This window comes from Felis catus, chromosome D4 (genome assembly GCF_018350175.1).
Source record: "Felis catus isolate Fca126 chromosome D4, F.catus_Fca126_mat1.0, whole genome shotgun sequence".
In the NCBI taxonomy this organism is placed as follows: domain Eukaryota; kingdom Metazoa; phylum Chordata; class Mammalia; order Carnivora; family Felidae; genus Felis; species Felis catus.
Window position 1 is genome coordinate 63,511,933 of NC_058380.1, and position 12,938 is coordinate 63,524,870.

Below are 12,938 nucleotides of genomic sequence, written 5' to 3' on the forward strand. Positions count from 1 at the left end.
TTCCTTATTAGATGACGTTCAGGATTGGGAAGGCCATGGATGGAGAAATTTCAGGGATGTAGTGAAAGTCAAGTTGAGGATGAGCTCAGGATGGAATGGTGGCAAGTTTCTTATGGTGCACTTTCCTTGGTATTCAGAAACACCGAAAAGTACAATGATCTGCTTTTAGACTGCTCCAAAATTTACTTCTCCTTTTCCTTATACCATGTAATCAAGGCCTCTGAATTCCTGAGATGGAACTCCTTTCATGGCAATGTCCAACTTCCTGCTTAGTATGTATTTGTTTCCCACATATAACAACACAAGGAGACACCTGGATTCAGAGGCAGAAAACCTTATAACAATCCGGGAAGATAGGGCTTCGACCGAGGTTGAGACATGTTAAGTAACTTTTCCAGACATAAAGCTGCTTCCTTGTAGTAATGGCAGAGCTAAGATGGTCTGGCTCCCAAGACCAGTGTTGTTCCAGTGGACCTGGTTGTACTCTCTCCTTTCTGACCAGGGCAAGGCATGAGCTGTCTGCCTGCAGGTGGGACCTCCGTGTTCTGGTACAGAAGCTACACATTCTCAGATGGTCAGGCTGCAGGCACTTTCCCCTAGCTATTCCATCCCCATCTTTGTCTGCTACCAGGGGCTGTGCCGTACATTCTTTTGGCCTTCCAGAACACTCTCCACCTTTTCCCACTGGGCTTTGTGCCCTGAGGAGGTCCTCTGTGGACCACATCGACAGGCTCCCTTGACCTAAGGCAGTGGTGGAAAATGAGAAGGTGGGAGGAAACTAAGGTCAGGTATTTATTCTCTGGCCATCTTCCAGCCAGGTCACCATTGGTTGGCTATGTCCCTCACCAAAGGCTATAGCTCCTGTTAGGAAACCCCCTTTGAGCCCTTACTCCTGAGTTCTAGGAATGGCTCTCTCCATTTTTTCCCTTGAGCCTAGATGTGGTAATGACTCCTTCACTTCACCTGCTCTGGGACACTACTATTTCTGTTGGTTTCCTTAACCCATACATTTGCAAATGTCTTCTTGAAAACTCTTCTCAGACTGTTTGAGAGTGCTACCCATTCTCTGCCAAGATCACTATTTCCTCTTCCTTCTTTACTGTTTCCAGTTGGTTAAAAGGTAAAACCAATTATTTACTCAATCCATTATTTAAAAGAGACTTTTTTGGGGAGGGCACCTGGGTGGCTCAGTTGGTTGAGCATCTGACTTCGGCTCAGGTCATGATCTCACAGCAGCTTGTGAGTTGGAGCCCCACGTCGGGCTCTGTGCTGACAGCTCAGAGCCTGGAGCCTGCTTCGGATTCTGTGTCTCCCTCTCTCTCTGCCCCTAACCCACTCACATTCTGTCTCTGTGTCTCTCAAAAATAAATACACATTAAAAAAAACATTTTTTTAAATAAAAGAGACTTTTTTTTTTTTTTTAATAAAAAGGTATCATTGGGCGCCTGAGTCTCAGGTAAGCATCTGACTTTGGCTCAGGTCATGATTTCGTGGTTCATGAGTTTGAGCCCCACATCAGGTTCTGTGAGAATCCACTTTGGATCTTCTGTCCCCCTCTCTCTCTGCTCTTCCCCCGCTGAATCTCAAAAGAAAAAAAGGTATCATTATACACCTTAATAATTTCTTGGAGAATTTGGGGAGTTTGCTAAACTGTGATCTGCTGACTTCCTTTTCCTAGTTTGCAAATAACAGATTTTACAAAACTGTTGCCCTGGAACTCTAAGTTCACTCAGTGACTTTACCAAAAAATTACATTTTTTTCCTGAGTCAAAGAAAAACGGAGGAATTTAAAGTCTGCCATACGTTTTCCCCAGTGGAACTGATGGACAATAAGTTTACTGTGAGCGTAGGCACAACGGTGCTAGGAGCATCGTGAAGAAACATCTGAGGTCATTTAAAGTTCCTTTGAGAATTGCCGGAGTCTGGTTGGCAGAATTGGACGTGTGGTTTTCTAGGTGACTCTGGGGGACCAGATAAAGCCCTGAAGTTCAAAAAAAATGAGTTTATCCTCCACAGAGACTGCAGCTAGACAGCTCTGGGGTTGCCAAGAGATGGGAGGTGAATAGATCAAAGTCCTCACAGGGGATGAAATACTAATGTCCGATTACTAGAAATAGGAAGAAAACTCAGCTTTCATATAGTGTTACTAGGTGACCATATCGCTTACTAGCCAAAGTAGGTTATTTTTTCGGAGTGAAAGGGTGTTTAATTACTCTGTGGCAACATATGTAGACTAGGACTGGACATGGAAAATGGAGAGTCGGGCCAGAGATAAACGAAGGAATGTCCTCCTCAAGGGCACCTGTCGGGAGAGGTACCCTGCAGAACTCCTCCCCCTGGGTGGTGAAGGAGGTGGGACACGTTCATTAAACAGCTATTTTATTTACTCCACCCAAGAAGCCCCTGAAGAGATGAAGAAGCTAAGATTGAGCTGAGTTAGTGATTTGCCCTAAGCAAGCTGATGGTAGATGCAGGCTTCTAATCTGGCTTGTCTGATTTCAGGGCTGGTCCTGGTTTCCACACTATCACAGCCCAGCAATGTACGGCATTTGAGGCAAAAGGTATGGGAAGCAAAGCACTTATGTAAATGCTTCCTTCTTCTGACCTTTTCTGAAAGCTTGGGGGAAAAAAAAGCAGGTGGAAATTCATGGATTGAGCCAAGGGAAATCCAGCAGGCAGAGGGCCTTCACAGAGGAGCCCAAGCTCAGCCAATGAGATAAAGACTGGTTTCATTTAATTATATTCTGCCTTTGGGTTCGGTGAGGGAGACATCCTGAAATTCTGTCATAGGTTGTTCAAGACAAATGTGCCGGCTGGTGTACAAGGATACGCACTGCTGTTTAAATGCACACAGGTGAGCATCATCATATGGCAGTTTGCTACTGCACAGACCAGGATGCCCCATACTGCAGAGCACCGTTCCTGAGAAAGAACAGCTCCATGCATGTTCAGAAGATTCCCCGAGGCTGGGGGCGGTCTGCTTACCTCTACACACACAGAATTTTTTTTTTTTTTTCTTGTCTGAGGTTCCAATTAATGATACACTTCCCTTCCATTCTCCTCAGTCCTACCTCTCTCCCCCTTCCAAATTCAGCTGACCAGGAGAGAGGGCCCAGGGTGGTCTTAACTATAACTTGATCCTGATGTCAGTCTCTTATCCAACTGCTTCTAATTCACTACATCCAGAATTTCCCAAATGCTTCTCTCCTGAATTTGACCTGCTAAAAACCATGGTTGGAAAAAACAATTTAGTGTATTTTGTATGCATGACCTGAACAGTTTATGGCTTCTAATGATTATTTGTTATTCAAAACTTATCTTCTTACTTGTCCACATGTAATTTGGTTTTGTTCAAAATTGCTGCTAAATTCATAAAAATCCTGGAACATTTATAGTGAAACCTCAAAATCCTTAACAACATAAGTGATCTTGTGGCTACCATATTTGGGCATAGTTCAGTATTTTACAAGCACTATCTACCTTAATTTTCACCATAATCCTATAAGGTAGATATTATCATCCCCAATTTGCAGAAGCTGAGGCTCAGAATGGCCAACTAACATGTCCTGTATCACATAGCCAATAGGGTTCAAATCCAGAACGGTCTCTGAAGCCCATGTTTTGAACCATTATGCTGTACTGTAAAGAATATTAATATTATCTCAGGATGATCCACTGGATCAAAGCTAGGAGGGCTCTTGCAGATGATAAAACCCAAACACCTCATTGTACAGATAAGAAGTGGTTGGGATGAGAGAGGAAGCAACTTTTCCATTTATGGAGTGGGTATGGAATAGGTGAGTGATTGCTTATTTGGCATCCATTCTCCTGTGTCCCTCTTCCTAAGGGAATGCTGCTTTTGTTTAGGTCTTCTCTATGTGACCATGTATTTCAAGAGAAGCCGTCTCATCATCAGTCCTAGGGGATGAGTCATGGTTGGTCTAATCCATCATGATGATTTCATTCTCCCTGCACTGATTGTATATTAATATTTCCATCATTTGCTACTTGTGTCAGGCTTCTTTTTTTTTTTTTTTTAGTTAGTTTATTTATTTTGAGAGAGAGAAGAGAGCAGGGGAGGGGGGAGAGAGAGAGAGAGAGAGAGAGAGAGAGAGAGAGAGAGAGAGAGAATCTTAAGCAGGTTCTGCAATGCCAGTACAGAGCCTGACATGGGGCTCGAACTCAGGAACCGTGATCGTGACCTGAGCTGAAATCAAGAGTTGGATGCTGAACTGACTGAGCCACCCAGGTGCCCCTGTGTCAGGTGTCTTTCCATAAATGATCTCCTCTTCTCAGAACAAAATAGCAAGGCAGGTGTTATCATATTCATTCATGGATGAGGAAACTGAGACTTAATAGCAGCTAAGTCATTCAGTTGTTAATTGGTAGAGTCAGGATACAAGTCCAGAAATATATGGCTTCAAATTTATCATGCTTTGTGGTAGCTCTTTTCATACTGGAATAAATAGATTTATGTGAGTCTCCAGAAGGATGTTCCCCTCTATGTGCCTGGTGGAGTTAGGTTCTGAGTCTGCAGAGTCCTGTACCTCCAGTGGAGGTTTGTCCAGTGGAGTCAGATGGTCCCTCCAGCTGATATCTCAGTTTGATGGTCCTCTGAAATGGCAACAGCCTAGACGTGTTCATGTGATCAAGCAGGTTCAGATCATTCCATATGGCTGGCTTTGGGGACATGACTGAGAGGCTCCTTTTGCCTTGTCTAAGGTCTTTTTTGTCAACTTTGAATCACTTGGAAGTTTTGGCATGAGTTAACCACGGTCACAGCAAATGGTAGAAAACACCAAGTGAACTGCTGCTTTGCACAATTTAAGCAACTGGTTTTTTTCCTTTCTCGGCTGACTTTTAATTCAGCTACCAGTATCAGCCCAATTTTACTTCATTTAGAAAATGCCATGCAAACCTCTCCAAATAACGATAAAAATGCCTGCCTAACAGGGTTGTAGTGAGAACCAATGAATTAATGTCCCCAGTACAGCTTTTGTCACATAGTAAAAAAACAGAACATGCTAGTTCCCTAGTTCCCCATTTTCCTCTTTGCTTCCTTTAAATCTTTGTTCTAGGACTATCTTCTCAGTGAGATATAATATGAGGTTAAAAAGGAAGATATGACTCAGATTGGCACAGGGATTATAGGCAGGCTCTGGAGAAGCAAGATTTCAGCTGGGAATTTATAATGAGAAGGCATTAGCTGGTAAATGCCAGGCGTAAGACTTTTGGGGAAGGAGGATGTAATAGCATGTGCTGAGATGCCAACGCACAGAAGCCACTGGCGTATCTCTATCTCAAATGGCCACTGTGGTGGGGCTGTAATGAGCCAGGGGAAAGTGGCATGAGACGAGGCTGAAGCTGTAGGCAGGATCAAGTCCCACAGGGCACTGTAGGCCATGTTCTGCATTTCAGATTGTTCCCTAATTAACACGGGAAGCCAATGCAGGCTTCTAAGTTGAAGAGTGATCTGCCACATGGAGAATAAATTGGAGAAAGGCAGACATGAAAACAGACAGCAGTTAGGAGGCTTTTGCAGTGGCCCAGATGAGGGATGATGGCTTGAACTAGAGCCATGACAGCAAAGATGGCAATAAACGGGCATACTTGAGACATATTTTATAGAAGGAAAAAATATGGCTTGTTGATGGATACGGAAGGTGAGATGTGGGAGGCATTAAGGATCCTTGGCAGTTTCTGGAATGGACAGAGGCGCCATTACCCAAGATGTGAAGCACAGGAGGAAAAGCAGATTTAGGAGAGAAGATCAAGGGTTCAGTTTTTGACAAGTTAAATGTGAGATGCCTGTAGGATATCCAAGTGGGGATGTCAAACGGGAAGGTAGACATATGGTTCTGGAGCTCAGAAGAGTCCGTGTAGAAATACAAATTTGGGAGTTGTTGACAAATAGAGGCTATATGAAGCCATTATTGTTGTTGGCTATGGTTTGTTTTTTTTTGTTTGTTTTTTTTTGTTTTTTTTTTTTGGAAATGTCTGGCTGACCTTGTACCGATTTATTTGGTTTCTCTTTTAAATACCTGAACCCATGGTTCTTGTTATATCTTTTAGTCTCCTATCTTAATTATCCACTTTGATGGTTTCTTCCCCATTACATTGTAAAAGCAGAGCACTGCAATAGAAAGATGTAGATTCTGACTATTTGTCTGCCTTGGGCAAATCACTTAGGACCTTTGGGTATTAGTTTCCATCTGTAAAAGAAAGGTATTGGCTGTTTTCAGTTTAAAAAATCTATGATCCAGTAATGAAGAATTACTGGGTAAAGTGTGTCTATTTTTGTAAACCCACAAAGGATTCATCTTTGGACTATCGGGAAAATAGCTTTGATTGGATCTTGAAGGATAGTCTGAAGTCCACCTCGTGACCAGCAATTAACACTTAAACTGAACACTGTTTTGCTTTTTTTTTATGTTTACTTTTGAGAGAGAGAGAGAGAGAGTGAGAATGGGGGAGGGACAGAGAGAGAGGGAGACACAGAATCTGAAACAGGCTCCAGGCTCTGAGCTGTCAGCACAGAGCCTGATGCAGGGCACGAACTCACGGACCGCGAGATCATGACCTGAGCCGAAGTCGGACGCTCAACCGACTGAGCCACCCAGATGCCCCTAAACCGAACATAGTTAATGAGAATCTCAGATACTATTGTTGTAATTTGAACAGCATTTCTTCTGCACTTGAGAATATTGCATATAGAAGAAAATGGAAATTCAAACATTTACTCATCAAAATAGCATCACATTTAAATATAAGACAAACTTGTGTTATTGCAAATTCCTATAGGAATGGGCACTCTTCAAGTGAAGGTAGGAGTCATTCAAATATCATGGTGAGTTCTAGTAGATGTGATGGCCTGGTTTGTACCACAAGACACATGTAACAGTGCATTTCGTCACATCCTTCAAAGCAAGGCTTTACGAAGCATCAACATTATCAGCACTTTTTCCCTTACCTCAGTGACAGCAAAGCTTCTCTTTCCACAGGGAACCACCTTGTACCATTTGTCATGCAGCACATCCATGAACCCATGAGACTTGTACTGACTGATTAGCTCGGATATATTGGAGGTCAGTGGAGAGTTGGGTGGAAGACCAATGCCATATCCTAGAAGAAAATATTTATTTATTTATTTATTTATTTATTTATTTATTTATTTAAATATTTATTTATTTTTGAGACAGAGGCAGAGTGCTCAAGAGGGGGAGAGGAGCAGAGAGCCAGAGGGAGCCAGAGGATAGATGTGGGGCTCCAACTCACGAACAGTGAGATCATGACCTGAAGGGAAGTCAGACACCTAACCAACTGAGCCACTCAGGTGCCCCCCAAATTTTCTTTGACAAGAGAATGAGTAAATAAATTGTGGAATGTTTACACAATTGTAGTATTATACAGTGTGAAACATATAAACTAGAACTACATGGGATAATATGGATGATTTCTAGCAATACTGAATAAGAAACCTCAGTCCCAGAAGATTCCAGCATGATTCCATTGTGTAAATGTAAACACATTCACAACAAAACAGTCTATTTTTAGGAATTCGTATGTATGTGGCAAAAGTATAGTTAGAAGAAAATCAAGGAAATGATAAGCCAAATATCCAGGACAGTGGTTATTTAAGGCAAGAGAGGCAGGGGGGAAGACTAAGGAGGAGCAAAAAGGTGGATGTAATGTGTTGTCAGAGTTTCATTTATCAGCATGGACTCTGTATTCTCACTCTGTGCGGCTTTACTTCCCTTCCAAGCTATTAATTCACTGTCCTTTTCTTTGATGAACCATGTGAAAAAGCTAATTAACTACATTTTGTCTTTAACTATTGGACAGCATGGTCAAAAAAAGATGTTTTGCCCTCAGGATGATTGAGGAAGATAAATTAAAGGTACAGCTAGCTCTTTTTTCACCGATAAAGACTAAAATGCTGTCAAGAATTCAAAGATGCTTCATGAAAACAAACGCTCGCTATAATTATTCCATCCTACAATTTATTTCCAAGGACATTAGCTTTTGTTGTTGTTTTTTTATTGTGGATACACAAATCCTTTTTTAAAAAAATGAGGCTTGAGATACGTTTATAACCAATAAAAGACAAAAAAAATAATGCAGAAAAAATTTGAGTTTTAAAGAGTTGTATGGTGTTTTTCCCCTGATAATTTTGTTTGTTCCCTAACAATGGCAAGTCAAGGAAATGATGACAATGTCAAAAGCATGATTAGAATTTTCCATCCAAAAAGCTATTTTGAGTGCCTACTTTGTGCCTAGTAGTTTTGGTTTGAAAAGCAAGACTGACAAGAAAAGACTTTAAATAGGCAGCCTGTTCTTCTGCTGATGTTATCATTAAATAACATTTTTTATAATAGGTAACTATAAGGAAGTAAGCAGTTTTCTTTAGAAACTTTTATTATAATGAATGCTATTGACAACTCAGTTGTACATTCACTCATTCAGCCCTTATTTACATGTCAGACACAATAACGGTCAAGTGTCTAATAACATTCAATGACTGACTGACTCATGCAATCATTCATTCACTGAACAAATATTTGAGTGAATAAGCACTGTGTTCAGTGGTCAGGATTCAGCAGTGAGCAAGGCAGATATAGTCCCTGCGGTCATTGAGTATGTACCTTAACAGGGAGATAGTTTTCACTGCACCATGTAATGATTATACCATTACAAGTGAGATAAATGCCATGAGAGAGAACTGGGGCATATACAACATATAGCAGGAGGAACTGGAACTGTCTGGTAGAAATGGCTTGATGGTCAGGGTAAGTAGGCCAGGTTTGCTGAATATTACTGTATTTTCCCTGAGGCAGTAATTTTCCATGACAATTTCTAATGTGAATTGAGAGATGACTATATACCATGTTCTCTAATAAACTTTTTACATACCTTACCCCATTTTGCACTTCATGCACTAGATGAATACTGTAGACTATGGTATACAGTTCAGTTAAATCACTCTGGAATTTAATAACAAGAACTAGAACATATTAAGCCCTACTGTGTACCAGATAATATTCCATATGTGTCTAGCCCTTATATGAACTTACGGCATAATACGTATTACTTAGAGACTTAAAGATTGAGTAAGTAAACTGCCCGAGGTGACAGAGCTCATAGTTGTCAAAGCTAGCATTTGAAAGTAGGTCTGTTTGAGTCCAAAACCAATGCTCTTTCCATTGTGTCCAGGACAGCATGTGAGCAAGACAAGAGAATACATGGCTTATTTCCTCTTCAACACAGGCCCTATCACTACAGTCATATTGATGTCAACTCCCCAAACCAGGCAATTCAGTAAAAAAACACAATCATCTAAACTGGTGATTTGTTTTTAGCAGACACAAGTATATATTATTCATAAGCAGATTTTGTTTATAAACTTTTCAATAAATTGTGTAAATATAGCATAAGCACAGCCCTAATAGGTATGTGATTGTACCTATATGAGGGAATTAATTAGCAAGGACACTCCCTGACTATATTGTTTCTCCTAAAAATCTTCTCAAAGCCAACAACCACAGCCTAGGTTAGTGTAATAATGGCAGAACTGTTTTCAGTTCTCATTTGATAAGCATTTGTTGCACACCTATTCATCTGTTAATTAATTCCACAAACGTGTTGAATGCTTATTCTGTGCCGGATATTCTGCCGAGGGCTGTGGAGACTTCCAAGTTAAGTCAGACACTAATTCTATCCTCATGAAGCTCATGGTGGTAAGGGGGAGAGGAGACAGACATAAATAAGTACATAATGTGGTAGAAAGTTATAGGACTTTTCTGGAAGACAAGGTAGATGATGCATAAATTCAACAAGGTAAAATATAAAAACCAGATGCGATGAGGAGGATGGATGAAACTCTATGGAGTTCAGAGGAATGCGATCTTGCTACCAGATGAGAAGGGTAAGAGGAGGCATCTTAGACTGATTCTTGATAGTGGCATTTGGGGTAGATGAAACAAAATACATGATGTAAAATTTAAAAAGCTGAAATTAATACTTACGATGAATCTACATATTTTAAGAATAGTTTTTTGGCACTACAACAGAAGTATTAAAAACGCCTTGGGGAAAAAGCTATGTTGAATTTGCAGAGACATTTATAAAAAATTATTACATAGGAAATAATAAATATTAAATCACCCTATTCCATCATGTCAATTTGCAATTGACTGCTAAAAATAGATTACTGTCCTTTTTAATTTTCTATTTTAATATGTATATTGAGTATTGGCATTTAAATGATTATTGGCATTAATAATAATTACGAACCAATTAAAACAAACTATGCATACAGAACAAAAGGAGAAATAGGAAAAAAGTTAGTGGTGATTAGAAGAGGTATTTGTTAAAAGACATAAAAATCCACTTTATTCAGAAACATAAAATAGTAAAACCTTGAAGGTTTCATTTCTGTCCTTTTTATCAGTTGCTTTTCAAATTTGATTGTGTTCATTGGTCAAAGAATTCTGATTTTTAAATTGCTGACTCAACCTAGCAGCCTGAGTTGCTTTCATTATCATTAGAAACGTGGCTTTGCAATAAAGACGAGGTTGACTATTTTGTGGTTGATGGATGAAGCAAAATGGAATCCTTCAACCCTAAAGATGAAGGCATCAGGCACCCTGGAAATTGGATACAGCTTAATAGCCCAAGAGAACAATTTTCAGAACAGAATCCTGATCTTTTCCCCATGGATAAATCAGCTTTACTCAGCTAAGAGTAGTAGAAATATATTTTGGCTAGCAAATGTACAGTTAGAAATTCATAGACTAAAAGAATCTTCCTGAAATATAGTTGGGAAATAGATATTTTGAAAATGAGATCTTAGATAGGGTTAAAAAGACTTCAGGAAGAAAGGTTAATTCATTTTTGCTGTCTGTCCTTAGAATACTGTATTTAGCTACGCTGGGGCAATGGCCATTGAGAACACATTGTAATAGCCCCAGGTATAAGGAAGACTTTAAAAATAGGTTTCTCTTACCCCCAGAACATCAAAGTGGAGAGAGAAGTGTGTGGGAGAAGTTGAGATATGTGAAGGCTATCTATCCGGAATAATTTTATAGGGAATTGGTCTCAATCTATGAATTCAATATACCGGATGATAATAATTTATTGGGCACTATTTGCTTGTCCATGCTTTACCTGTATTATTTTACTTAACCTTCACAATAGCTCCACTCTAGATGTACTATTCATAAACCCATCATGCAGATGAGGAGCCTGGAGAACAGATGAAATGACCAGACCAATGGGGCACAGTTAGTAACAGCAGCTCTGTTGTAACCCAAGCGCTCAGACTCTGGCACTATATTACGTATCAGCGGAAAGCAAGTAAAGGAACAAACTCAAAAACAGGCAAAGGTCTTTGGCAGAAAGGTCACAAATCATTACTGTGCAGTTCCATTACTCTTTCTTCTCATTTGACCTTTATTGTCAGCTAACTCCAATGCATAAATTTGGGACATGTATTCATTTATCTCAACACTTTCTTCTTTTCCAGAGCACCCTATATGTCTTTGTGTCCCTGATGTGTGGTATTTCATATGACGAAAGGCTTTCCACATGCTTCTGAATTCTTAATAGTTTTGGTTTGCTGTGCTGAGTCCTCAGGAAAAGGTTTCAAAATCAAAGTGAAGCCACTGGCTCACATTTGCCTCAGTTTTACCTTTTAAGCCTAAATAAATGCAGAATGGTGAAGCTGGGAGGGGGAATCAGTAGTCACAAGCAGTTGGTGTGATATCAATACTATATAAAGTGAAGGTACATTCAACATGAAGCAATCCAAGGACTGTTTTCCCTCTTAAGTTCTCAAAGCCATTTAAGGACTTGGGAAAGTAGGTGCAGACTCTCAGGATCCTTTGACGAACTACATCAGTAAGTGAATTAAGTACTTATTTCAGATTTAACCTAATGAGTTACATCATAGGTAATACATCGTCTATTATATACCTGCTATAACACAGTTGATACAGATACATATATATAAAACATTTCTGTAAGCTAAAAGGGTAAGAATTGGTCATAAATTGCTTTCATGACATTTTTATATAAGGTCTGATTAATTAATAAGTCCACATCTTTATAAGTTCAAGAAACATATATGTTCTTAAAGCATATAATATTTTTTAAAATTGGATTGAGAGAAATATTCCCTAAAAAGTTAGAAGATTAATTTTTTTTTTTAAAGCAGCAATCAAGACTTTTACTAGTATCTCGATCACACCGTGTTTTGTAACTTATAAGTATCCTCCCTTTGTGTTCTACCAAGTTCTGTTTGTAAGCTGTGAACTTGTTGGCAGGGGCAGTACTGAATTAAATTTTCTGATTTGCACCTCATCCAGACTAAACCAGCAATGTTTTTTTTTTTCCTTTTAAAATAAACCAACAATGATGAGAATGTTTTCTATTCAAATCTGTAGTCTTTCTGTTCTCTTGCAGAGAGAGCTCTTCATGCGCCATTTTGTCCTCATCCCCTTTGAAAACAATGTGGTATGTGGAGATGATGGGAACTCTAAGACACTAAGTCTCAGGAGCACAGATGGAAATGTAAACAGGAAACCAGTGGGGAGTTAATTGTGTGGCATCTGGCACTGGGGTCTAGCAGAGGCAAAAAGCCATCTCACCACTGTCTTTTGACAAGATAGGGTTGCACCCTGAAGACAAAGGTGGAGAATGGAGTCCCTCATTCTTATGCCCGCTACAAATGATTCATTGTTAGTAGCTGCTAAAGGCAGAAGGGACCTCAATTACCCAGTGCATCTAGGACAGAAAAAAAAAAATCTAACATCCCTTCCATATCCCCAGATGCCACAAAAAATGGGATTTTTTCCCATTGTTATGTCAAAATGGGTTTATGTAATAATGTTCTTTTGGTTTCTTGCTTTCCTTTTTCTTTTCTTTTTTTCTTTTTCTTTTTT

General features: G+C 39.7%; 1 protein-coding gene across 2 annotated transcripts in view; it reads right to left on the reverse strand.

Moving 5' to 3' along the window:
* Window positions 1-12,938, reverse strand: part of GRIN3A (glutamate ionotropic receptor NMDA type subunit 3A) — a 170,314-nt gene that overhangs the window by 37,029 nt on the left and 120,347 nt on the right. For both annotated transcript variants that reach the window (XM_019816253.3, XM_045043508.1), the window contains exon 6: window positions 6,971-7,122. In XM_019816253.3, the coding sequence (XP_019671812.3) occupies window positions 6,971-7,122 (152 nt within the window). The remainder of the gene's footprint in view (window positions 1-6,970; window positions 7,123-12,938) is intronic.